The sequence below is a fragment of the Heteronotia binoei genome, chromosome 18 (genome assembly GCF_032191835.1).
Source record: "Heteronotia binoei isolate CCM8104 ecotype False Entrance Well chromosome 18, APGP_CSIRO_Hbin_v1, whole genome shotgun sequence".
Taxonomy (NCBI): domain Eukaryota; kingdom Metazoa; phylum Chordata; class Lepidosauria; order Squamata; family Gekkonidae; genus Heteronotia; species Heteronotia binoei.
The window spans coordinates 10,161,320-10,188,909 of NC_083240.1; the positions used below are offsets into that span (position 1 = coordinate 10,161,320).

Below are 27,590 nucleotides of genomic sequence, written 5' to 3' on the forward strand. Positions count from 1 at the left end.
TGTTTACTAAGAGACTTCTAAGCCTCGTGTGAAAAAGACCAGAGATTCTCAGACAGAGCCATAAACTGAAACTCAAACCTTATTCTCCAGTCCAACTCCAACGTACCGATTACCCAACTGAAGCACCCCAATACTAGCTAACTACGCATATTCTCATCTAGCGCTGGTGGCAAATACGTGCAGGCTATTCTATTGGTCTGTAACCTTAAGTTAGCTAAGATATCAGCATGTGAGAACAAACAGTTAACTATCTCATGGCTTCAGGAAGGGAGCTTGCCGAAACCCAACAGTTTCATTTGAGCTAGAACCCACTGATCTGTCTTTTTGGGCCACAGTATCTTTAAAAAACTCCCTCCAACACCACATTTCAAAGGGATCAGCCTTCTGCACAAAGAATAAAAAAGGTAAAGGTCGTCCCCTGTGCAAGCACCAGTCGTTTAGGTCTCTGGGGTGACGTTGCATCACGACATTTTCACAGCAGGCTTTTTATGAGGTGGTTTGCCATTGCCTTCCAAAGTCATCTACACTTTTCCCCCCAGCAAGCTGGGTACTCATTTTACCGACCTCGGAAGGATGGAAGGCTGAGTCAACCTCGAGCTGGCTACCTGAAAACCCAGCTTCCACCAGGGATCAAACTCAGGCCGTGAGCAGAGAGCTCGGACTGCAATACTGCAGCTTTATCACTGCACCACGGGGCTCCTATGCACAAAGAATATCATGGAGTAAAAATGATGAGAGACGGGAGGGGAGCGGGCAGGCAGAAGAAACAGAGGTCTTTCTTCAAAAAAACAGAGTCGTGGGGATGTAGAAGAACTGAGGCGGAGAGCAAGACAGAATCAAAAGGAAAACAAAGGAGGGCGGCTCCTTACCAGAAGGTCTCCAGTAAGATGCAGAGCTCCTGAGCTCGGCCCAGGGCAAACACCGGGATCAGCACCTGCAGAGATATAATGCATCTGGGTGACTGCTTGATGTAGTGGTTAAGTGCGTGAACTCTTATCTGGGAAAACCGGGTTTGATTGCCCACTCCTCCGCTTATAGCTGCTGGAATGGCCTTGGGTCAGCCATAGCTCTTTTATCTGGGAGAACCAAATTTGATTGCCCACTCCTCCATTTGCAGCTGCTGGAATGGCCTTGGGTCAGCCATAGCTCTCTTATTTGGGAGAACCGGGTTTGATTGCCCACTCCTCCATTTGCAGCTGCTGGAATGGCCTTGGGTCAGCCATAGCTCTCACAGAGCTGTCCTTGAAAGGGCAGCTTCTGTGAGAACTCTCTCAGCTCCACCTACCCCACAGGGTGGTTTGCTTTGGGGCGGGGGAAGGTAAAGGAGATTGTGAACCACTCTCTGAAATTCAGAGTGAAGGGTGGAGTATAAATCTAATATCTTCTTCTCTTTCTTGTTAGATGTTCCTGCGGTTGAAGCCCAAGCCACTCAAGAGCAAATCTAACAAACTGTCTTGGGGATCAATCTCATCAGACAGTCAGATGGCCTCCTTTAAAAAAAAAAATACATACTTTCCCTCCTCGCTCAACAGTTTCGTGGACCTTCTTCAAGAAGTCCCGCTCACGGCAGCGTTTGGAATCTCTAATGGTCGTGGCGTAGGTGGACTCGGTGATGAGCAGGTCGGGACGGCATTTGTCAATCCAGGCAGCTCTGAAGACAAACAGAGAGTACTCAAGAAGGCTTGGCGTTCCTGCAGGCCGCGACAGGCGTAGCCCTGAAACGGAGCCGTCCTCGGGCTTAAAAATCCCCCTCTACAACTCCAGTGCAGAATGCTCACTGAACATGCAGTGCTCGAAATGGAGAGCCAATTGTGCTCCGCATCTAATTTCTGCCTGTCATTTTCCTCCCACCCTCCGTCCATTTTAATTCTCACGCACGTCATGAGGGTAGAGTAGGATAAGAAAAGCACAATAAATCACTCGGCAGGTTTTATGGTTAAATCTGAACTCAGCACTCTCGGATCTTAATCACAATCTGGTCATGTTTGCAAACAAATGTAGACACTTTACGTGTTCAGTCTAATCTGTGGAGCTGCTCATTTATGGATCCCTGTAGAAAATACTCCCCCGTGTATGGCTTCCTGTACTGCAGGAGGAAAATGAAAGCATCTCTGCTTCTCCCTTGGGGTACCCTTTTTGGGAGAATGAATGAATCTCACACGATTTTAATACAGCGTACTAACCAAAATTCCCCCCCCCCCTTGAAACATGGGAATCACAGAATCATAGCGTTGGAAGGGACTTCCTGGGTCATCTAGTCCAACCCCCAGCATAATGCAGGAAATTCAAACAGACCTTCACCCCACACATCCCCAGTGACCCCTGTTCCATGCCCTGAAGATGGCAAAAAACCCTCCAGGATCCCTGACCAAACTGGCCCAGTTAAAAAACTGCTGCCTGAGCCCAAGGTGGTGATGAGCATTTCCCTAGACGTGTAAAGAAAGGGCCGCAAGAACTAAGCGCTGATGCAGCCCTTCCTGCCCTCCTTCCCGTGATTTCCCTAAATTCACAGAAGCAGCCTCTGTTTGAAAAACCTCCAAAGGAGGAGGCAGAAGAGTTCTAAAAACAGATTGTTTCCCATTGGAATCTCCCCTTGAAGCTTCTTTGAAGGGGAAAAGAAGGGAACAGAACAGTGCAAACCGTGAGGAATAGAAGAGCAAGCACGATTATTTAAACAATCACATCAGTGAGACCTAGGAGGTATTGATACACATGTGACACTCGTGATGGAAAACGCCACACACAAATCAAACGAATGTATGTGCGGTTACTGAGCTTCTCAAACTTACCCCAAGTGTCTGTCTGGAGTCATGTTATAGTCTCCCTAATGAAACAAAGAACAAACAAACCCTTCTTAGAAGAAGACAACATTGGATTTATATTCCGCCCTCCACTCAAGAGTCTCAGAGCGGCTCACAATCTCCTTTATCTCCCTCCCCCACAACAGACACCCTTAAGGGGGGGGGGGGGGCTGAGAGGGCTCTCACAGCAGCTGCCCTTTCAAGGACAACCTCTGCCAGAGCTACGGCTGACCCAAGGCCATCTCAGCAGGTGCAAGTGGAGGAGTGGGGAATCAAACCCGGTTCTCCCAGATAAGAGTTCGCACACTTCACCACTACACCAAACTGGCTCTTAGGCATTGCAAACCATCTGGCATGCCTAGCTTAAGTGAAACGGGGCACAGCTAGGAGGACACAACGGTGCACTTACGGTATATACCACGGACTCGCAGCCGACTTTGATCTGGAACATGGCTGCCCCGAGGACGTGCCCTGCGTAGTATGCCTTGATCTCCAGCTCATCATCGACCTGCAACGACAAGCCAAACTGATCGGAGTGTCAAGGTGGTCCCAGCAAGTCTCCAGAGAAGTCATGTAGGAAAGTCTTTCATGACTTAGGACCAAAGCACTCGAAAGGTGATGGCCACCCGCGTGACACTGCCGGGAACTGAACTCAGCTGGTATTGTCACGATTTGTCAGAGGCAATGCCGGCGGTTACATCAGTACCCATCAGACTCAGGGTTCTCTTACCTGGACCGTCTGATGAAGATGGACAGCCACCACTTTCTTCATGCAATCTTTGATCATCTGAGAGGTGAAGAAGTTAGTCTCCCCTTTCTTGTCCACGGTGATTTTCCTGTAGTCCTCCAGCAGGATGGGGCAGATGGCCTTGGTTGGGTGGGTCATGTAGATGGGCCCGTCATAGCCAACCATCTCGCTGAAATATGGCAGGGCTCCACAATGGTCCAGATGGAAGTGGCTGGGAAGGGTTAAGACAGGGGTGTCAAACATTCAGCCCAGAGACCAAATCAGGCCCCCAGAGGCTCCTATCAGGCCCTCAAGCAACTGGCTGTCGTATGCTTCCTTCTCTCTCTCTTTTGCTTCCTTCTGCATCACAGCTTGCTTTGCCAGGCTTGCTCAATCGCACAGGAGCTACAGATCAAAGCCTCTGTTTTCTCCATTGGCTGAGGCTCCTCTGTCGAGGAAGAAGGGGGGAGAGATAGCTTGCTTCAAAGGAAGCTCTGGCTCTTTCCTTCCTTCCCCAGGGGGTCAGGAGGGGGGGAGCCTCAGCCAATAGAAGGAAAAGAGGCTTGGCTTAGTAGCTCTACTGTGAGATTGAGAGAGCCTGAATTGAAAAGAGAGATACAAAGAAAGCACCTTTAAGACCAACAAGTACTAATGTTTTAAGCATGTTTTATGTTAAGTTTTTTTAAAAATCACTGTGTTTGTGTCCTTTATAAAGTCTATATCTCTGCTACCTGGCATTACATTTTATAACACACATGGCCTGGCCCAGCAAAGTCTCATTTATGTCCGATCCGGCCCTCATAACAAATGAGTTCAACACCCCTGGGTTAAGATCTCTTTTTTAAAGCAAGAGGGGTCACTGAGGGATAACTAAATTTGGCCAGGATACTAAATGGAACCTCCGCATTCAGAGCTGGGGACTGCAAATAAGGGAAAGCGGTTGCCTTTCATACCCTGCTTGCTAGCTTTCTGGAGCACTACTGCTGGCCCATTTTGGAAACTGAAGTCTGGGCGTGATGGCCCTTTGAGAAACTCCTAAATTAAAATGGAAGAATCCTGAAAGTTCATTTAAAGACCACAAGGATGTGAATAACTTAAAGCACTTTAGAGATTCTGTGTCCAAGAGGCACAGCCCTTAACGTAACACACACACAAACAAACAGAATTAAAGAACCTGAAGTTTGTCATTTCTCTCTCCTAAGAGCTGTAGGCTAGTCTCATCTCCAACAGAGAACACCCATTAAACTACAACTCCCATGATTCTCTAGGAGAAGCCGTGACACCTAAACCGACCTATCTTTCCAGGGTAGGCATGCCTCTAAATAGACTACACTGCCAGCAACAGCTTACAATGCCTATTGTAAATGGAAAGTCCTTGCAGCTCAACAGGCTAAAGGTCTGGGGTGGGGTGGAGTGGGGGTGTCCAAAACGCAAGACAGAATTCGTGGATTCTCTTGTACACAGAGGTCAAGCTCAAATAATCAACTAATGCCAACTCACTGCTCTAAGGGGTGCCAGTCAACAAATCCGTTTCCTATAAAGTCTTTTACCAGCCAGTAAAGCAGGGGTGGAGAACATCCAACCCGAGGGCCGTTTATGGCCCTCGAGATTATTTGCTCTGGCCCTCGGGGATTGCTGGGCCAAGCCAAGCCACATGGCGGTCTCTCTGGGGCCCAGCTGGCCAGCAAGGATCATGGGGCGCAGTCATGCTGTGCAGCAGTTTCCCCGGGGCCCAGCTGGTGGGAGCTACCACCAGTTCAATTTGCACTTGGTTATCCCAGATGGTGTGGCCTAATATGTTAATGAGTGTGTGACCTAATATGCTAATATTAGGGGATATGGTCTAATATTCTAATGAGTTCCTGCCGGGATTTTTCTACAAAAAAAAGCCCAGGACCTAGGCATTTGCCTAGGGCAGCAGGTCGGGGTGTGTGTGTGTGTGCCAAATTAGGCTCTCCCCACATGACTTCAAATAGAAAAACTATTATTTACATTAATTTTGCAGCCCTGAATCGTTCTCCCTCGGTAGAGCACTCATTTTTAAGTTGATAATTTTGCATGGCCCGCGAATGATGTTGTAAATATCCAAATGGGCCTTGGCAGAAAAAAGGTTCCCCACCCCTGCAGTAAAGGATACTGAATTTTTACATATTAACAGAGAGGTGAACCCACCTGATGATTACGCAGTCCAGGAAGTCGGTCAGCCTTCCATTCTGAGTGATGTACGAGAAGTCAGGAAATCGCCTCTAGAAGACAAAGGCAGAGCAGTTACGCTGACCCGGTCGGGATTTCCTCTTCCAGCAGAGATCGGTTGTGCCAGCATCTCCTTTCTTCCTCCCCCTCAAACTTACATCATCGTTATAACCCATGTGCATCCCGCAGTCCAACATGACGTTCTTCCCCGCGATGGATACCAGGATGCAGCTGCGGCCCACATCTTGGCCTGCCCCTGAAAGGTCACAGAACGCTGAGTGAATTTCTTGAAACCCTCATGTGGCTGCCACACTGTTCCCCAAATGCTTGACTGTGCAAAATATAACCTTCAAACTGAGTCACGCACTTCAAATCTCAATCTAGCATATCCTCCAACTGTCCCCATCTAAATGGGATGGTTCCAGTTTTTCGGTTGCTGCCTCCTACTAAGTCATTGGCCTGATTTCTGCATTTTCCACACCTGCTCGTGAACATAAACATGAAGCTATCTTAGAATGAATTAGAAGACAGTTAAAGCGGTTCCTCAGTGGAACAGGCTTCCTCGGGAGGTGGTGGGCTCTCCTTCCTTGGAGGTTTATAAACAGAGGCTAGGTAGTCATCTGACGGCAATGCGGATCCTGTGAATTTAAAGGTAAAGGTAGTCCCCTGTGCAAGCACCAGTTGTTTCCGACTCTGGGCTACTCTTCAAACCAAGCATGCAACAAGTTACATTATAAAGGCTTACTCACCAACATCTCTATGGAAAACTCTCATGTTGTCAAAAGCTACTTACTAAATCTGATGATATATTGCTTCAAGCACCAAGGTTCCCTGGAACACAGGACTAACTGGTGTCTGATGTTGGTGAATAAGCATTTTTAATGTAACTTGCTGCAGGCTTGATTTGAAAAGTAGCCCAAAGGAACAGTTTTTGTCTAGCAATTCATACTGTATGAATGATGAGAGCCAGTTTGGTGTAGTGGTTAAGTGTGTGGACTCTTATCTGGGAGAACCAGGTTTGATTCCCCACTCCTCCACTTGCACCTGCTGGAATGGCCTTGGGTCAGCCATAGCTCTCGTGGGAGTTGTCCTTGAAAGGGCAGCTGCTGTGAGAGCCCTCTCAGCCCCACCCACCTCACAGGGTGTCTGTTGTGGGGGGAGAAGATATAGGAGATTGTAAGCCGCTCTGAGTCTCTAATTCAGGGGGAAGGGCGGGGTATAAATCTGCAATTTTTCTTCTTCTTCTACTGTGGTTCTAATTTTAAAGGAACGTTGTGTTTAGCAATTGGGAAAAGTATTCAGCACAGTCGCAAACATCTGTTACAACAACAGATTCTTGAGGAAGTATCATTGCAAGCACAAAAACCAGCTAGTTGTAGAATCATCTTTAGAAGACATATTGAACTTTGTAAGTCACATTTACAAATACGTTAAATGAACAACACCATCATAAGAGCCTTTTCATATTTTGGACACTGTTCTTTATCGTTTGGACAGGGTAGCTATGACTTTACAGAGAACATTTCTATTTGGCTTGTATCGACTGCACAATTTTTGAATCACGTTTTTTAACAAATTTATGAATTATTATTGTATTTGATAAATTCATACATGATGTTGGATCGTTTTTGTTACCGTTTTCGCACACTACAGCTCCTCCTGAACTGTGGACAACGATCAGAAAACTGGTTCAAAGTACATTCAAATGACAGCCAGTTTGATGTAGTGGTTAAGTGTGCAGACTCTTATTTTTTTTTTTAATTTATATCCCGCCCTCCCCGCCGGAGCAGGCTCAGGGCGGCTCAGTTATCTGGGAGAACTGAGTTTGATTCCCCACTCCTCCACTTACAGCTGCTGGAATGGCCTTGGGTCAGCCATAGCTATCTCAGGAGTTGTCCTTGAAAGGGCAGCTGCTGTGAGAGCTCTCTCAGCCCTACCCACCTCACAGGTGTCTGTTGTGGGGGGGGGGAGAAGATATAGGCGACTGTAAGCCACTCTGAGTCTCTGATTCAGAGAGAAGGGCGGGGTATAAATCTGCAGTCTTCTTCAAATAAGAGAAAAGCTCTCTCTCTCTCTCTCCTGCTTGACTGTTAAAAGTGTAGGTTGGACGACTGATGAGAAAATAAAACAGAACTGATCTCCAAGTTCCTTCAGCAGCACCCAGCAATGGAAAGGGTGCAGCATGAGTAGATGGTAACACAGATCACACAATCAGAGTGAGAAGAGGACATAGAGGCCAATTAGTCCAACCCCCTGCTCAATGTAGAATCAGCCTACGGCATCCATGACGTGTTTGTCCAACTGTTGCTTATAGAGTGCCAGTGAGGGGGAGTTCAACACCTCTCTAGGCAGCCCATTCCACTTCTGAACTACTCTTACTGTAAAAAAAATTCTTTGTAATATCCAGCCGGTATCTTTCCACCCATAATTTAAACCCACTATTGTGAGTCCCATCCTCTACCGCCAATAGGAACAGGTCTCTGCTTTTCTCTAAATGGCAGCCCTTCAAATGCTTAAAAAGAGCAATCATGGACAAGCGTGTCCCTATTTTCATCTGTGAAATGTCGGAGGGGATGATATAACCTGAGGCCAGGAACATGACAAAAGCATACTATTTCTCCAATGGGACCTCCCAAATAAACTAAAAAAAAATTATCCGTGCTATGGAAAGCTTTTGTTTGAATGTCTGCCTTTTGTAAGGAGGGAACCCTGCACAGAGTTGGGGCCACATCAGGGGAAGGCCTCGACCCCTATGCCCTGTTACAGGCTCTCCAGAGGAACTAGTTGGCAACTGCGTAAGACAGAATGCTAGCCTAGATAGACTACTGGTCTGATCCAGCAAGGCTCTTCTTGCGTTCTTATTCTGAACGGCCGTACTTTTAAAGAAAGTACTTCCATCCATCTCTGACATAAGAGTGTGAAACAGGTACCAGTGTTCACACAGCTTACCCAAAGGAGTGACTTTGATTTCAGGCATGCTTAATTCAGTTTCAGAATTTCAGCTGCGAAGGAGGCTGTTTCAGAGATCCCATGAAGAAGTCAAAGTCTTAGCAGCTCAGACATGAAGATGTCCTGAAGGAAAAAAAGGCAGAAAAAAATGGAAGTCCATAAAGAAAATCGTTTGTTTGATGGGTTGGGGGGGAGGGGGGGGAGAGAAGCATACAGCGTGATGAATGCTGATTGACAAACATTTTTGTATGTCGCACTTTCAGTTCTAGTGAAACCACTGCCTTTTTTAAATTCCTAAAATGCAAGCAGTTAAAAGACAGACAAAATCTGCCAAAATCAGGTTCTGTGAATTGGACAGGGGAAAAATCTGCAGTTAAGATGCTAGTGAGAGATAAAAGGAAAATTAATGTGATCAATTCAGTTAAAAGATTTTCAGAGTGTAACTAGGAACACTTTCCTGGAAGTAAACTGCACTGAACATACCCCAGTGAGATTCTGGATAGACTTGCTCAGGGTGGGACTATAAAACAGCTCTTAGCAATGTCAACACAAACGATCAAGAATAGCAATTCTAAAACACAGTTATTGCAACTGAAACAATAGCAGGGTTATGTTAGGCTGCATAGCATGGTTCTTTCATGGTTAACGCTGGGACAGTTCCAATGCTTTAAATTGCTGCGCAGGCAGTTTGTCCCCAGGACAGGAAAGCAGTTCATCAGGAACGCACAGCAGCAGCACCACCCTTATACTATCCTGAGCTGTATTATTGTTAGCCTTCAGTCAGTAATCCCTTTTATTTTACAGTAGTCCATAAAGCAAGCATGTACACTGACAGCAGCTATGCCAAAACGTACATAACATATTACATAATTTACAGGCTACATATTGAGGAATCTCTCTAGTACTCCAGCATCCAGCAGCCTACGTCTTCACAACTACCCCCTGAGGTAGGGCGGGCTGCACAAACAGCAAGTTTCAAATTACTTGCCATCAAATCAATTTAAACTCAAACTTTCCATGGCTCCCTCAGCGGCTTTTATGACACTTTGCTTTTATGACACATATTAACAGATATATCGCAATGTGCAATTATCGATACTTCATTAAGCGCCCAAGACTGTCATTAAATAGGGTTGCCAGCCTTCAGGTGGGGCCTGAAGATCACCCACTTTCCCAACTGATCTCCAGCTGGCAGAGAGCAGCTCCGCTGGAGAAAATGGCTGCTTTGATGGGTGGACTGTAGGCAGTGTCCCACGCTGAGGCCCCTCCCCAAACCACACCCTCTCCCAGATCCACCCCCAATGTGTCTCCTGGAGAGCCTAACCTAGGCCAATCACGTCAGATTTTGGAAGCTGGTCAGCCCTGGTCTGCATTCGGGTGTCAAGTCTTGTTTACTCACAGCAGAAGCCAGCAAAAACAATACAGATAAAACTGATGGCGGTTACAGTAACCCGTATAAATTATGCTGAGAGAACAGAGGTAAAACTGCTACGATCAATTATAAAACATACATACAGTTTATACTGGGATTAAACATTTTAAAAGCTACCAACTGAGAAAGAAAATGTCTAGCTATTACCCTTCTGAGCTACGAGTGACTTTCTAGTTCTGGTAGCAAGCCAGCCACATTTAGCTAATTTGAGTATAACTACAGGGTTCCTATCATTCAGATCCTTCAGTTATTGCATTTTTTGATTAAGAGCGGTAGGCAAGATTGCAGGAAAAGGAAGGATTTCACAGTGAATGTTGTACCCCTTGCGGTCATATAGAACATGCACTAAAGATTCTATCCCTTCATTACAGCAGGGGCATATACAATCTTCAAAAGACCCTACATGTTATATCTGCCCTCCAAAACTGCAAAAGGGAGGGTGCCCCACCTCATGAGGGTTAAAATTCTCCTGTACTTATAATTTTCCAGCTGGTATAAGTATGGTATGGGTGCTATCCAGTGTTCCCTCTAAGCTGAGTTAGCGTGAGCTAGCTCACAGATTTTTAGCTCAGGAGAAATGGCCCCAGAGCACGCTAATTTATGCAGTAGCTCACAACTTTAATGCCAGTAGCTCACAAAGTAGAATTTTTGCTCACAAGACTCTGCAGCTTACATATGAAGCTGCCTTGTACTGAATCAGACCCCTGGTCCATCAAAGTCAGTATCGTCTTCTCAGACTGGCAACGGCTCTCCAGGATCTCAAGCGGAGGTTTTTCACACCTATTTGCCTGGACCCTTTTTTGGAGATTCCAGGGATTGAACCTGGGACCTTCTGCTTCCCAAGCAGATGCTCTACCACTGAGCCACCGTCCCTCCCCTAAGGGAGAACATTGGTGCTATCCTATTATCCTTTTCAGTATTTGGGTGGGTGACCACCAGGGAAGCCTAGGATTGCTACACAAAAGCTGGCAATGGCAAACCACCTCTGAACGGCTCTCGCCTTGAAACCCCCACGTGGTTGGCCGAATTGGGCTGCGACTTGACTGCACTTTCCACCTGCAAAGGGCCTGATCAACCCTGCAATGGCAGCAACCCCGAAAGGCCTTTCAAGGAAAAAGCGGGGCTTCTGGTACTTGAAGGTCTCCCTCGACTCAGGCCGTTCCCATGGCAACAAGCCTATCCTCTCAGCTCCTCCCGAGGGATGCTCCGCATCTCCCTCTTACCTGCACGGCAAGAGACCATGACGCGCATGCGCAGCACACCTAAGCGGGGCTTCCGGCAACCGGAGCGGGCCCAGCATGCGCGAGCGTCGCCTCATACCTTCGCGCATGCGCAGATCGAAACCCACCTGTTCCTTCTTCTACGTTACGTAACACACACACCCCATCCGAGCTTCTCGATCTCCTCTTACTTAGTGCTTCCCTTCCAAGGCCGCCATTTTACCAGCTTTCTTTTGGGGATTACACTACGCCCGCCCCCAAGCCAATAGAAAACGCTCATTTTATTCTGAGTTCCTATTGGTTACCATCTGCGAGACGCCCGCCCCTCTTCCTTTATTGGCTCGAGGGTGCACGAGGCCCGCCTCCTTGGCTTTTCCTACTGGCCAGCTTCCACGTCCCCTCTTCCCTATTGGCTGGCGTCCCCGCGGCAGATTTCCAATTCCTATTGGTTCCTCAGCGTTAGGCGTCACTGTGAAGGCGGAACAAAGAAGCGAAGCCTCCTCCAAGCAGGGGCCAACTACAAACACCGCTGAGGGACGCGGCCCGGCTTTCCCCGCCCTCTCCCGCCTCCTACTATGGGCAATTGCTGGTGCCTTCGGGCCGCCCTGAAAAACCTCAAGATGATTGGTGGGACGGAAGGAGGCGGGCAGGAGCGGGGAGGAGGAGGGTTTTTATTCGCCGCCAAGCGGGAAGGCGGAAAGCTGCCTGGAGCTGGGAAGGAGGAAGCGGCTCTGGAGGTGAGTTGGTGGCAGAGGAGCACAAGGGGCGCCCCAGGGGGTGGGCAAGGAAGAAGCCAAGCAGCCTGGCTGCCGCCTAATAATACTGTGTACTGTCAAGAAATAGGGATTAATGGTATAGTTTAGCATTGGCATATAGCAGGGGTGGCCAAACTTGCTTAATGTAAGAGCCACATAGAATAAATATCAGATGTATGAGAGCCTAAAGACATGGACGTCAGATATTTGAGAGTTGCAAGACAAGGAAGGGAAATGGAAGGGAGGTAGAAAGAAAGCAACTTTAACTTTAAATGCATTCTCCAAGCTGCTGTCTGGCTTGGCTTGGAGAAGCAAATTAAAGAGGGACGGTGGCTCAGTGGTAGAGCATCTGCTTGGGAAGCAGAAGGTCCCAGGTTCAATCCTCGGCATCTCCAAAAAAGGGTCCAGGCAAATAGGTGTGAAAAACCTCCGCTTGAGACCCTGGAGAGCCGCTGCCAGTCTGAAAAGACAATACTGACTTTGATGGACCAAGGGACTGATTCAGTATAAGGCAGCTTCATATGTTCAAATAGAGAGAGAAATGCCTTCTTTAAGCTGGCTGATAGAGTGGTGGGGACTTTGGGAGCCACACAGTATGTGTGATAGAGCCACGGGTGCCTCCTGAGCTGCAGTTTGGCCAAGCCTGCCATATAGGATGCAGTCACACATGCTAAATAAGGTGCTTCCAATCCACTTTGAAGGCACTTCCCAACTGGATTTTTCCGTGTGAAAGTGCAAAATCAAACCCTCAAACAGTTTCTGAAGTGGAGTGAAACTACATTATTTAGTGTGTGCGACTGCGCCCTTAATGTTTTTTATATGCAATTTGTGATAATTGATATTATTATGTGGCACAAAAGCCATAAAAATGTAGGCGGTGGGGGAGGATAACATGTTGGTGATTGTAGATCCAGGTGGGCAGCTGTGTTGGCCTGAAGCAATTGAACAAAGGTTGAGTTCACTTCTGAGTGACACCTTGGAGACCAACAAAGTTTTAATCAAGGTACGAACTTTTGTGCTTTGAATAAAACTTGGTTGGTCTTAAAGGTGCCACTGGACTCAAATCTCCTTCTGTTACTTCAGACCACAGGGTAACCTACCTGAATCCTTTCTGTATGGGTTGGTAGCTTCCATTTTCATGTATCTGAAGACGTGTACCTTGAAGAAAACTTTGTTGGTCTTAAAGATGCCACTGAACTTGAATTTTGTTCCCTAGTAAGTGGATAAAGGCCTGCAGTCAATGTGAGCTCATGGTGGAATTGGAACTGACAACTTCCCAGTTCATTTACTGAACTCTAACTCTGTTCTATATTGGTGGTTATTTTATTTAAAACATTTATATCACGGTTCTCCTACAGGATTGCCAAGTCCACCCTGGTCATGACTTTTAAGTTATAACTTCTGTAACTATAAGAATCAGTGTGGAGTGATGGTTAAAATGTGTTGGACTGGGGTGAGAGAGACCTGAGTTCAGATCTCCCAATTTGCTGTGAAACTTAGTAGCGACCAATGTTCCCTCCAAGCCGTGGAGTCTCTTGAGCAAAATATCTACTTTGTGAGCTACGGTTGTAAAATGAGCCCAACTTGTTTATAGTTCATTGTACCGTTTTATACTGTTCTGATTTCAAGTGTATGTTTTAAATTGCTATTTGATTATGTAGTTATCCGCCCGGAGCCCGTTCCTGGGAAAGGGCAGAATAAAAATTGACTAAAATAAATAAGGAATAAATGCTGGCATTAAAAGTTGTGAGCAGAAAAGGGCAGCTAGAATGATTACAGGTTTGGAACACTTTCCCTATGAATAAAGGTTAAAACGCTTGGGGCTCTTTAGCTTGGAGAAACGTCAACTGCGGGGTGACATGATAGAGGTTTACAAGATTATGCATGGGATGGAGAAGGTAGAGAAAGAAGTACTTTTCTCCCTTTCTCACAATACAAGAACTCATGGGCATTCAATGAAATTGCTGAACAGTCGGGTTAGAACGGATAAAAGGAAGTCCTTCTTCACCCAAAGGGTGACTAACATGTGGAATTCACTGCCACAGGAGGTGGTGGTGGCTACAAGCATAGCCAGCTTCAAGAGGGGGTTAGATAAAAATATGGAGCAGAGGTCCATCAGTGGCTATTAGCCACACTGTGTATATATATATGTATATATATACCTATATAAATTTTTGGCCACTGTGTGATACAGAGTGTTGGACTGGATGGGCCATTGGCCTGATCCAACATGGCTTCTCTTATGTTCTTATGAGCTACTGCCGAAATTAGTGTGCTCTGAGGCCATTTTCCCTGAGCTAAGACAAAAGTGCATGAGCCGGAGGCTAAAAAACCTGTGAGCTAGCTCAGCTTGGAGACCAAGCTGTCTGTCTCTCTCTCTCTCTCTCTCTCTGCTTTATCTACTTCACAGAGTTGTTATGAGGACAATGTGAGGGAAGAATAATAATAAAGGGGTGTAAACAAGGTTGTGTTGCAATGTCTCCTAGTCATCAGGAATGTGATACTGAAATAGTGTTAAGCATCCCCAAGTCTTTTTAGTAGGCTCATTGTTATGTATGTGGACTCAAGGGAAGACTTTGGATGTTCCCGTCCGGCTCATTGGAGCCAGGCGGACTGAGCTTGGGGACTTGGGAACAAAGGGCTGCAGGATTCAAACCCCTGCAGCCCTGGACCAATCACAAGCCCCCACCGGTTTGAATGACCCTATGATGTGCTAGCGCAGGAATCCAGAGATGTATATGTTGGGCCAGCAGGCCCCATCCCCAGTCTTGTACTGTAACCTTTTACTATGTGATCCCTGTTAAGAGCTTGTTATCACTTACTCCGAGACTGTGCCATGCATAGACCGCACGATGTTATACTCATGTTAGGAGAAGACAAGAGTCGCTTGGAAAGGACAATCAGCCTAGGAAAAGAGGAAGGCCTGGCAGAAGAGGAATGGACCCAACTGAAGGAGGCCACGGCCCTCGGTTTGCAAATCCTGAGCAAGGCTGTTAACAAGAGGACATTTTTGGAGGTCATTAATTGATAGGCCCTGTCAGTCAGAAGCAGCGTGACACCACTTAACGAGCACGTGCCATTGAGGAGACGCACAAAACCACGTGAAGCTCCTTTCCTCTCATGATTTAGGGATGTAATTATGGTCTAATAGAGCTGTCAGCATTCCAAATGGGCAGAGTCCTTTCAGACCATTTACTACTCTCAGATTCCTAGAGAGGCCGGGGATTCAACCTGGGACTATCCGCATGCCAAGCAGATGCTCAAACGGTGAACCACAACCTCGGCCTTAAAAAAGGAGAAGAGGGGGAAGAGAAAAAGATAAGATCATGACAGAGAAGTCTGCTTATGCTTTAAGAGGCAGACGGAGGTGCTGCGGACCTGACTGGATTGCATGTGATGGGTGCCAATTTAGATCTCTTATCTGCATCGGAGGCTCCTGAGAAGAAGTGGCAAATTAGGAACCTGAAATATAGACAGCAACAGTTTGTCTGAGGCCTCCTCAGTCCAAACTGGAATGTCAGTAAGCAGGGCTTTTTTTGAGCAGGAATGCAGTTCCGTCTGGCTTGGTGCCATGGGGGTGTGGCCTAATATGCAAATGAGTCCCTGTTGGGCTTTTTTTAGCCCTGCACACAACAATGGTGATGTCAGGGTGTGCGGCCTAATATACAAATGAGTTCCTGCTGGGCTTTTTCTACTAAAAAAAAGCTCTGTCGGTAAGGGAAGGTAACTTCCTGTCCCTGTTCCAAAGGAGAGGGCAATGAGCAAGACACCCTGGAGCCAAGTTGAGGAGAATGGTAATATTCCATAAAAGGTCATGGACACTTGGCCCTAACGGCAGTAGAGAAACTCGGTTCAGTAATTTAACGGTAATTGGAATATCTAATAGTAGACTGGGGGTAGTTTGTGCAGATCACAATAGCTATGAAGGCAGGCCATTTGCAGAGATGGTCAGGAGTTTCACAGACTTGCCAGGTAATGCAAAAATAAACTTTTTATGGCTATAAATTAAGGGGGGGGACATGAATGTGCTCAATAAGGCACATAATGTTGACAGCGCCTGAGAGTCTGTTACAAGAGGGAGATGGGAAACTCACCTCTTTGTGCCCCACAATGCACTGCGGTGCCAAGGGCTCCCTGGGAGAAACCCCAAGGTCTCATAGCATGAAGGATACTTGAGGCTTCCCTGGAAGTTTGAAACTCTCTACCGTACACCAAAAAGAGGTTGAATTCCTGTTCATAGGTTTTCTTCTTTTAATCCAGGGGTGTCAGACATGCTGTCCAGGGGCCAAATCAGACTCCCGAGCAACTGGCTGTCATATGCTTCCTTCTCCCTCTTGCTTCCTTCTGCATAACAGCTTGCTTTGCCAGGCTTGGTCAATCGCACGGGAGCTACAGAGCAAAACCTCTGTCTTCTCCATTGGCTGAGGCTCCTCCCTTTGGGGAAGAAGGGGGGGGGGGAATAGCTTGCTTTGCCAGGCTCTCTCAATCGCACAGCAGAGCTACTGAACCAAGCCTCTCTTCTTTCTACTGGCTGAGGCTCTTCCCCCTCCTGGTCCTCTGGTGAAGGAAGGAAAGAGCCAGAGCTTCCTTTGCCGTGTTCCCTGGATCCCATGGGAGAGATACAAAGGAACAACCTTTAAGACCAACGAGTGCTAACATTTTAACCATGTTTTATTTTTATTTTTTCATAAAAATATTTAATTATGTTTGTGTGCATCCTGTATAAAGTTTATATCTCTGCTACCTAATCTTAAATAGGTACATACATGGCCTGGCCTGACATGGCCCGGCCCAACCAGACATGGCCCGGCCCAACCAAGTCATTTATGTCATATCCGGCCCTCATAACAAATGTTTTTGACACCCCTGTCTTAATCACCTTCCCTTCCCTGGAAAAAGAAACACTGATGTTTGCTTACTCAGGTTGACTTCCCTGTTGTCTGTTTCAGAGCTCCATCATGGCTAACGGCGATGACGGGTGTTGCCTGAAGGAAGTGCTGGTCACATTCCAGTCCTGCCTCAACGACCAGCAAGAAATCTTAATGGATCCTTACATAGCAGGCTGGAAAGGATTAGTCAGGTATGATAATGTCCTCAATGCATGATCCTGTGCTGTCTTCTCAGAAGTATGTCCCGCTGTGTTCATGGGGGCATACTCCAAGACGGGGCTTTTTTCACAGCAGGAACTCCTTTGCATATTAGGCCACTCCCCCTGATGTAGCCAATCCCTCAAGAGCTTACAGGGCTCTTAGCACAAGGCCCTACTTTAAGCTCCAGTAGGGTTGGCTACATCAGGGGTGTGTCGCCTAATATGCAAAGGAGTTCTTGCTACAAAAAAAAAGAGCCCTGCTTCAAGATATTTGCAGGCTTCATTAGGGATCTTGAAGTGCAGTCCTATATGGAGTTACTCCACTCTTAACTCCACTGATTCTGTGGGTTTAGACTGGAGTAGCTCTGCACAGGATTGCACTGTAAAACATATATCCTCAGTGGTTCTTTTATGCTGTTACCTAAAATATGATGTCTTGGATTAGAATACATCGGTAAATCAGACAGCCAAAAGGAAATATTTCTTTATACAATGCAGTTTGTGGAACTCACTGACACAGGATATAGTGACAGCCACTAGCACGCATTGCTTTAAAAGGGATGGGAGCCCAGCAGCACCTTTAAGACCAGCAAAATTAATTCGGGATAGAATCTTTTGCATGCACACAAAAGCGTACACTCAGAATTTGACTTTGTTGGTCTTAAAAGGTGCCACCGGACTCAATCTTTGCTTGAGACCAACAGGGTTACCCACCCAGATTTAAAAGGGATTGCTATCTGTCCGGGGTTGTGCTAGATAAACGGAACCTCCATGGTCAGTGAAAATGTACCGCTGAATGTTAGTTGCTGAAGAGACCACGAATCCACACGAATATGCCTTATGCTGAATCAGACCCTCGGTCCAGCAAGGTCAGTGTTGTCTACTCAGGACTGGCAAAGGCTCTCCAGGGTCTCAGGCGGAGGTCTCTCGCGTCACCTCCTGCCCGGTCCCTTAAACTAAAGATGCCGGGGATTGGACCTGGCCCCTTCCGCAAGTGGATGCTCTGCTACTTAGCTGCAGCCCTTCCCCGTGATTGCAGGCCTCCTGGGGACATCTGGTTGATCACTTTGGGAACCAGATGACGCACGAGATGGAAAATCGGTCCACTCTAGACACTTAAAGCCACTGAAAGATCTGTCCTGCAGTCACTAATTCAGAGAATTTGTACGCTGTGTCTCCTACTTGAAATGCTTTATAACGGGGGGGGGGGGGGCACGGTAGCTCTCCAGATGTTTTTTTGGCCTACAATTCCCATCAGCCCCAGCCATGCTGGCTGGGGCTGATGGGAGTTGTAGGCAAAAAAACATCTGGAGCGCTACCGGTGGCCACCCCTGCCTTATGACTAAAAGTGATAAAACAAACAGTCCTCAGGCTTAAGGTCAGGGGTGGCCAGACTGCAGCTGGGGAGGCCCATGTGGCTCTTCCACAGGTGGTGTGTGGCTCTCAAGGCCCCCACCGCCCCATCAGCTGGCTTGGAGAAAGCCTTTGTCTCTTTAAATGCATTCGCCAAGCCATCAGGTGGTTTAAAGTTGCTTTCTTTCCCCCTCCCCATCTATTTGCCTTCTTTCCTTCCTACTTACCTACATTTCACGTTAACGTCTCGCAACTTTCAAACATCTGACATTTATCGTGGCTCTTACGTTAAGCAGGTTTGGCCATCCCCGTGATAGGGCAGGTAAAAAGAGAGGGATAAAGAATTTGCGTTGTACCCCTTTCTTTGGAATCCCTTGCTCGGTCCGGTGCTGTGCTGAAAGCACGCTTTTGAACGTTTCTCAAAATAAAACGCTTCGTAACTTTGGATGCTGGGGGTGGTTCTCTGTACCACATAGACCTCCGCCATACTGGATGCGCTTATTTTAAAAGGTGCACCAGGTGGAAGGCAGGCAGGCGACACGTGGCCATGCTTCTTCATTTCCGAAGATGCAGTGGCCAAAATCCAGATCATGGGGAAATACCGCAGCGGCAATGAAAAGGCCCAATACTTGACGCTTCAGTCCATGATGGAAGTACAAACTAGGCAGCAATTTAGCGACCAGACCAGCAATTTGATATTCCCGTGGTCAGGGTATGGGGAATCGTGCCCAGGCAACCTTGCTGCCTGTTGCCGCACCCCCCTTCCCCCCTGCCCAGCATCACCTCCTCCCTCCCTTCATCTCTACTTTAATTCCCAGGACCACGGCAAAACGCCATGTTCTGGGGCTCTTGAAAGGCCTCTTCCCTCCCCCCTCCCCCCGATCAGGTTTACAAGATAGAGGTTTACAAGATTATGCATGGGATGGAGAAGGTAGAGAAAGAAGTCCTTTTCTCCCTTTCTCACAATACAAGAACTCGTGGGCATTCGATGAAATTGCTGAGCAGTAGGGTTAGAACGGATAAAAGGAAATCCTTCTTCACCGAAGGGTGATTAACATGTGGAATTCACTGCCACAGGAGGTGGTGGCGGCCACAAGCATAGCCAGCTTCAAGAGGGGGTTAGATAAAAATATGGAGCAGAGGTCCATCAGTGGCTATTAGCCACAGTGTGTGTATATATATGTGTGTGTGTGTATGTGTACATATATATAATTTTTTTGGCCACTGTGTGACACAGAGTGTTGGACTGGATGGGCCGTTGGCCTGATCCAACATAGCTTCTCTTATGTTCTTATCAGCTGATTGATGGGTAAAACCGCGCTGGCAGCTCCTATGCCGCTCCTCCAGCACGCTCATGATCAGTGCGGGGGCGGCAGGAAGGATGGGCGAGCCTTCCCACTGCTGCTGCCCCTGCGCTGATCGTGAGCGCGCCGGAGGGGTGGTATAGGAGCTGCCAGCCTCCAGCGTGGTTTTACCGCAGTTCCGGGCATTAGAATAGAGAGTACAGGAGGGAAGGGGAGGAGGCTGGGGAGGCAAATCAGCATTTGCTTAGGGGGTGAGGCAGGGGGAGGCCGAATTTGGTACCCCTGCCCTGCTGGCGCCCTAGGCAGTTGCCTATTTTGCCTCGTGAGCAAGCCGTCGCTGCCTGTGGTGACCAAATGCTGGGCAGCGGGAGACACAGGCAAGGCCTCAGAATGTGGAAGGGAAGCTGGGAGTCCTGATCCTCCCCAGCAGGCAATTCCTACAAAGGTCAGGCGGTGGGTTACCTAGAGAAAGAGAAAAGCTTGTCCAGGTGTTGCAAAAACCTTGGAAGGACAAGGTGGAACAGGGGCTGCAGGCTGGAGCAGGGCTCTTCCTCCACAGGCCCCATTTGAAAAGAAGTTCTCTTTGGTTTACACTTTTTCATGCCCCTCTTTTGTCTTTTTTCCTTAAAGTGGAAAGCCTCTTTTTTTTCAGTTTTGCTAATTAATTCCCCAGTTATGCCCTGTGGTGTAAAAGTACTTGATTTTTTCAGAGAAATACCTACCACCAGGGGGTTTTTTTGTAGCAGGAGCTCCTTTACACATTAGGCCACACACCCCTGATGTAGCCAGTTCTCCAAGAGCTTACAAGGCTCTTAGTCCAGGGCCTGCTGCAAGCTCCAGGAGGACTGGCTACATCAGGGGGTATGGCCTAATATGCAGAGGAGTTCCTGCTACAAAAAAAGCCCTGCCTACCACTAATCAGTTTTGCTGAATAATTCCAAGACAGATCTGTGAATCCCCCATAATTCTTCGCATATCTGTGAGGGCACAGATAGAAAGAAACTTGAGCTCCCAAGTTTAAAAAGCAATAGGTCTTTTAGTTGTGGGCCTCTCTTTTGGCCTGGGCCGTACTATCTTCTGTCTTAAACCCTAGGTTCCTCAACACCCTGGGCACCATCTTCTCCTTCGTTTCCAAAGATGCGGTGGCCAAAATCCAGATCATGGAGAACTACCGCAGCAGCAATGAAAAGGCCCAATACTTGACGCTTCAGTCCATGGTGAAGTACGAACTCGGCAACAATATGGTGGATTTGAAAAGCCCCGTGGATCAGCCTCCCTCGGGCTGCCGGACAATCCTGCGCCTTCACCGTGCCCTTCGCTGGCTCCAGCTGTTCCTGGAGGGCCTGAGAACCAGTTCCGAGGACTCCAGCACCTCGGCCTTGTGTGCGGACGCGTACAACGCCTCCTTGGCCAACTATCACCCCTGGATTATCCGCAAGACGGCCCTCTTGTCTTTCTACGTCCTACCTGCCCGGAACGCCTTCCTGGAGCTCATGAACGTGGGCACCCCCGCAGATGCGGTGGCCATGTTGGAAGAGGCTTTGCCCAGCATCGCCAAGGTCTACGACATCACGGAAGCGCTGTATGCCCAGCACAAACTTCTCGAAATCCCGTAACGGAACAGGTCCACAATCCATGCTTTCCCGAGTATCAGCAATCGGGGTGAGCACAATCATCTTGCGCCCGAATCCGTGCGTAAGCAGGAGGCACACTGGCACCGAAATCTATAGCTTCTCACACTCGGCTCTGTCCGAAATCTGGTTACCTATAGACGTAAGCTTTCCACTGTCTGAATGCCTGTTCTGTTTGATTCATCTCCAAAGAAACGTGACCGGTCTTCCTGGTCCTTTAGTGACACGGTTGAAAGTGATCATTTTCTTTTTCTTAACTGCAGAAATAGAGACTGAACTTCTCAGGGCATCGACTGGGAGCAGGGTCTTTCTGGTCTTTGGTTTAAATTATGCACGCTCTGTCAATCAAATGTTGTTTAATTGAGGATTCACAATAGTCTAATCATGCTTTGCAAAGATGACTCTTTGCAACAAGTTGCTGTGTATGTAGATACATATATATATATATATTGATGGTGAAGTGGGCTTATGTGGTAGCATGACCTTTAAGCGCAAGAGGTGAAAGGTCCCACAGAAATTCTGTTGGGCCCTCAGACATACGAAGCTGCTTAACACCATGGTGGGCCCATGAGACTTGCACCCCTTACTGTGTGCGCCACCTGCTGGCGGCTTGAGGAGAATTCTTTCCCAGCCCTCTTAAGAGCCTTTTGTAAATTGGAGATGGCAGGAATCGAATTGGAGACCTTCGGCATGCAAAGCAGGGCCTCCGAAAGCTGAAGTTATTGCTGCTTGCCTCTCCCCCCTCCCCTGCTGCGCAGAGGGGTGTGCGGTTTTGGCTTCAGGCACACCGTGACGCACCTGAGCCATTACCGCAAAGACAGCGTTCTTGTGCAATTCACAGTAAGGTATTGAGCCCCTTGGCCCACAAGGTGCTGCTGCTAAAATTATCGACAGTGCTGGGATGCCTGCAGAGGGACAATAATGCTGGATGAACCCTCTGTAGCAGCTGCTGCCAAAGCGACTTTAAAAAGAATCTGCACAGCCAATCAGAAGCCTTGCTGGTCAAAAGTCCTGCCTGGCCCTGCCCACTTTAGAAAAACACCACAAAAGGTGCTGGTGGGCCCCACGTTGGGGTCCCAAACTTAGAGGGTGTTTGTAATAAGAGCTGCTGTTATTTGAAATCTGCACAGCCAATCAAATCTGCAGTGGCCAATCAGAAGCCTTGCTGGTCAAAAGCCCTGCCCACTTTTGAAAAACACCACAAAAGGTGTTGGGGGGCCCCACATTGGGGTCCCAAACTTAAGAGGGTGTTTGTAATAACAGCTGCTGTTATTTGAAATCCTTCCGACCTGCCTCTGCACAGAATTCAAGGCAGCTATTGGCCCGTTAGATTCCAACTAACATCGTTGCTAAGAAAAATACCTGCCCGGTTTAAAAAAAAAAAAAAAAACCCTGAACAGCAGGGGAAAAAACTCAAGGGACTAATCTCAGCCTCCAAATCGGGAACAGGCCCTGTAGCAATGGCCTTCCTAGTTAAGGGAAATGAACATTAACAGGGGTACACAATAACCCCAGAGAACCCACACCTAACTACTTGAGAGTAATATCTGATGCCTGATGGACAGCTGTCAGTCTCTGTAAAAGAAAATACAGTTCATGGTTTCGACAGCCTTTCTGGTGTTCTACCACTGCACTTAACTCCTCCCCCCCGCCCCCTACACCTCTGCTCTGCATTCCGTATCCCAGGAAGGGGCGTTACCACGTGTTTGCCGTCTCCTGAATTAGAAGTTGCTTTACAAAAGTAATCACTAATAAAATCATACAGAGTTTCTGTTGCTCAAAACAGCAAAGAAAGCAACTTCCAAACTGTTTTAAGAATTTTTTTTTCTGCCGGAACCTTCAGTCCCCATAGCCGAAGGTCCAGAAATAATTGTGTTTTGGTCCTATTAAAGTTAACCAGTAGGTCCAATACTCCCTCTAAGCTGTGGAGTCCTGTGAGCAAAAATTCTGCTTCATGAGTTACTGGCATTAAAAGTTGTGAGTTACTGCAGACATTAGTTTGCTCTGGGGCCATTTTCCCTGAGCTAAGACAATGATGTGTGAGCCAGAAGCTAAAAAAACCCTGTGACTTAGCTCACACTAACTCAGCTTAGAGGGAACACTGCACTAACTTGTCCCCCCTCCCCCCCCCCAATCAGTCGTCGGAACAAAACCGTGCAAGCCCATGCATGTTTACATGGAAGTGACTCCTACTTTATTCAGTGGGGCTTACTCCCAAGTAAGCATGCACTGGATCGCAAGTCATAAGCGAGTCTCCCTGGATCAGTGCGCTAGTAGCTACAGCCGGTTCTGTGCAGACTTCTGCTTATATGCTACTGAACCATCTTCACCCTCTCTTGGACCAAGACTTTGCTGTTAAGAAATGCTTAAAAAAAATTTAAGTATGCTGTAACGCTGCTGAATGTTTGTAAGCAAAGGCATTGGCTGAACTTTTGGACCAGGGGTCCCCAACCTTTGGGTGCCCATGGGCACCTTCGGAATCCTGACGAGGGGCGGTGGGCACAATCGCAAAATGGCTGCCGCAGGAGGTGGAGCCAATCGCAAAATGGCTGCTGCAGTAGGTGGGGCCAGCCACAAAATGTCATGGATCGAAGTTATACACAACTCTAATAGTTACTTCAGCATTTCAGGCAGGCAGTCCGTTGAACAGGATGCCTTTTAATCTGTACAGCCAAGCGGAAGCCCCGCTGTTGGGAAAAGGCCCCACCTAGCTCCACCCACTTTCTGCAAGCACTCGGCAGGCACCCAGAAAGGTGTTAGTGAGTGCCATGGCCCCCCATGGGCACCAGGTTGGAGACCCCAACTCTAGACAATCTAAGGCGTTCTGTATAAGGGATACTTTCCCCAGCATGTCTGTTATGTTGGATTTTCTCGTTACGTTCAAACCAATCAGTGTTCACCATGCTGTCATGGCTTTCTGTCTGTCTCGTGTCTCTGTTTAAGCTTCCTACGCTGGAAATCTTTGCACTACAGTCCCTCGGACTGAACGCTTGTACCATGATTGTATTGACAAGTCTAGATCGATCACTGAAGTTGAAATAAATACTGTCTCTGCATCAGGAGCAGCGTTTTGGATTTTTTTCAGGATGGAAAACCAGCAACGGTGGTAGCGAAAAGCTGTTCGCTCCACAATTCAGGCAGGGACAGGCAACAGCTGGGATATGATCCTGCCCCTCTGCCTCTGAAGCAGATGTGAATGCTGTATGTCTCCTGCCCTTAAAAGCTTAAAGGTAAAGGTCGTCCCCTGTTCATGCACATTTCTTTTGTGAATAAACAATTTTATTAGTAACATATGGTAGTAGAACTATAACTACAACTTATAAAAAGCTTAATATATATTAAGAAAAAGACCATCATTCTACCCCACATCTTACTTTCTCCCACCCCTCCCCCAATTACTTGACCCCCGCCAGTGTTATTTTCTTTAAAAAAACAGATATTAAAGGTACCCTTAACTATCAAGAAAAAAAACGAAACAAAAAAGAAACATAGGGAAGAAGAACCCCCTTCAAGAATTGTATTGTTATCTTAAAAATCTTAATCCTCAAAAATTGTCCAATGTCCTTTTATTTTCCACTCTTTCTCTACATATCTTCTGAATTTCTTCCACTCTTGGTTGAAAAGTTCTAAATCACAGTCTCTTAATTTTCTTGTTAATTTGTCCATTTCACTCCATGACATAACTTTCATAATCCAGTCCCATTTTTCTGGTATTTTTTCTTGCTTCCACAACTGCGCATACAATGTCCTAGCAGCTGAGAGCAAGTACCATATTAATGTTCTATCTTCTTTTGGAAATTTTTCCATTTGTAATCCCAGCAGAAAAGTCTCTGCCTCTTTATTGAATTCATATCCCAGGATCTTAGATATCTCTTGTTGAATCATTTGCCAAAACATTTTAGCTCTTTCACAAGTCCACCACATATGGTAGAAAGAACCTTCATGCTTTTTACATTTCCAGCACCTATCTGGCATCTTATTGTTCATCTTTGCTAATTTTTTTGGAGTCATATACCATCTATACATCATCTTAAAACAGTTCTCTTTAATACTATGACATGTTGCGAGTTTCATGGAATTTTTCCACAGATATTCCCAAGATTCCATCTTTATTTCTTTATTTACATTAATTGCCCATTTTATCATTTGAGATTTCACTACTTCATCTTCTGTAGCCCATTGTAAAAGTAATTTGTACACTTTTGAAATTAATTTCTCATTATCTCCAAGCAGAACTCTTTCCATTTCTGTTTGTTCTTTCCTTATTCCTTCAGCTTTGATATCATTCTCCATCAAACTTTTTATTTGTTGCATTTGAAACCAATCATATTTATAGTTTAGTTCTTCTGCAGTTTTCAATTCTATTTTCCCGCTTTGTATTTTTAGTAACTGGTTGTATGATAGTTGTTTTTCCTTGACTGTTTTGGCCGTTAACTTTATCACTTCAGCCGGCACTATCCATAAAGGTCTCCTCTCATCACCATATTTCTTGTACTTTATCCACACATTTAATAAGCTACTCCTTATATAATGGTGAGAGAAAAGACCGTCCATCTTCTTTTTTCCATAGTACAAATATGCATGCCAGCCGAATTTTTTTCCATGGCCTTCTAACATTAGAAGTTTTTTATTTAATAACGTTATCCATTCTTTTAACCATACTAAACAAATTGCTTCATGATACAGTTTCAAATCTGGTAATTGGAATCCACCTCTCTCTTTCGCATCTATCAGGACTTTCATTTTAATTCTAGGTTTCCTCCCGGCCCACACGAATTCCGAAATTTTTCTTCGCCATTTATCAAATTGCTTAGCATCTTTCACAATGGGGATGGTTTGAAACAGATACATAATCCTTGGTAAAATATTCATTTTTACTGCAGCTATTCTACCCAACAGTGACAAATTGAGCTTGTTCCACTTTAGCATATCTTCTTCTATTTTACGCCATAGCTTTTCATAATTGTTCTTAAACAAATCAATATTTTTCATTGTTATCTCTACCCCTAGGTATTTTACCTTAGAGGTAACTTCACAACCCGTTAGTCTTTGTAGTTCTTGTTGTCTATTTTTCTGCATATTCTTACATAAGATTTTTGATTTTTCTTTGTTTATATAAAGTCCCGCCAACTCCCCAAACTCTTGTATTCTCATTAACAACAAAGGTGTAACTTGTAAAGGATTTTCATTTATAAACATTATATCATCTGCAAATGCTCTGTATTTATAGGTAAATCCTTTTATTTGTAGTCCTTCTAAATCTTTTTCTTCTTGAATCTGCATTAGTAAAATTTCAAGAGTCATTATAAACAGCAATGGCGAAAGCGGGCAGCCTTGTCTGGTACCTTTACTAATTTTCATTTCATCTGTAAGATCTGCGTTGATGCACAGCCTTGCACTTTGTTCAGAATATATTGCCTTTATCATTCTTATAAAACTTTCTCCAAGCTCCATTTTTTCCATCACTGCAAACATAAAGTCCCAATTTAAATTGTCAAATGCTTTTTCTGCATCCGCAAAGAATAGCGCTACTTCCTTTTCTGGATGTCTTTCATAATATTCTACAATATTTACAACAGTTCTAATATTGTCTCTTATTTGTCTTTTGGGAAGAAAACCGGCTTGGTCCTCTTTTATAAAATTTATCAAATATTGCTTAAGACGTTCTGCCAGAATTCTTGTAAATATTTTATAATCATTGTTCAAAAGTGAAATTGGTCTGTAATTTTTCACATTTGTAACATCTCTTTCTTCTTTAGGTATCAAAGAAATAACAGCTTCTTTCCATGTATTTGGTACCTTCCCTTTGACTCTTATTGCATTCATCAGCTTCTGTAATTTTGGTATTAATTCATGCACATTTCTGACTCTGAGGTGACGTTGTATCATGTTTTCACGGCAGACTTTTTTTTTTTTACGGGGTGGTTTGCTATTGCCTTCCCAGATTATCTACACTTCCCCTCCCCCAGCAAACTGAGTACTTATTTTATCGACCTCAGAAGGATGGAAGGCTGAGTCAATCTCGAGCCGGCTGCCTGAACTCAGCTTCCACCAGGATTGAACTCCGGTCGTGAGCAGAGCTTGGACTGCAGCACTGCAGCTTACAACTTTGCGCCACGGGGCTCTTTACGCTTCT

The 27,590-nt window shown here is 46.2% G+C and overlaps 2 protein-coding genes across 2 annotated transcripts in view; one reads left to right on the top strand and one right to left on the bottom strand.

Moving 5' to 3' along the window:
* The window catches only part of INTS11 (integrator complex subunit 11), a 29,118-nt gene extending 20,322 nt beyond the window's left edge, over positions 1-8,796 (bottom strand). The window contains exons 1-8 of the mRNA XM_060259093.1: positions 8,671-8,796; positions 5,880-5,977; positions 5,701-5,774; positions 3,532-3,760; positions 3,211-3,309; positions 2,790-2,824; positions 1,513-1,651; positions 870-934 (exon numbers count right to left, since the gene is read on the bottom strand). Coding sequence (XP_060115076.1) covers positions 870-934; positions 1,513-1,651; positions 2,790-2,824; positions 3,211-3,309; positions 3,532-3,760; positions 5,701-5,774; positions 5,880-5,977; positions 8,671-8,698 — 767 coding nt within the window. The 5' untranslated portion in view covers positions 8,699-8,796. The remainder of the gene's footprint in view (positions 1-869; positions 935-1,512; positions 1,652-2,789; positions 2,825-3,210; positions 3,310-3,531; positions 3,761-5,700; positions 5,775-5,879; positions 5,978-8,670) is intronic.
* Positions 8,797-11,876: 3,080 nt separating this feature from the next.
* On the top strand, positions 11,877-21,815 carry CPTP (ceramide-1-phosphate transfer protein). Its single transcript, XM_060259070.1, has 3 exons — positions 11,877-12,059; positions 17,027-17,157; positions 20,917-21,815. Exons 1-3 carry the CDS (start codon positions 11,898-11,900, stop codon positions 21,437-21,439), a joined length of 816 nt encoding a protein of 271 aa, XP_060115053.1. The 5' UTR covers positions 11,877-11,897; the 3' UTR covers positions 21,440-21,815.
* The last annotated feature ends 5,775 nt before the right edge of the window (positions 21,816-27,590 follow it).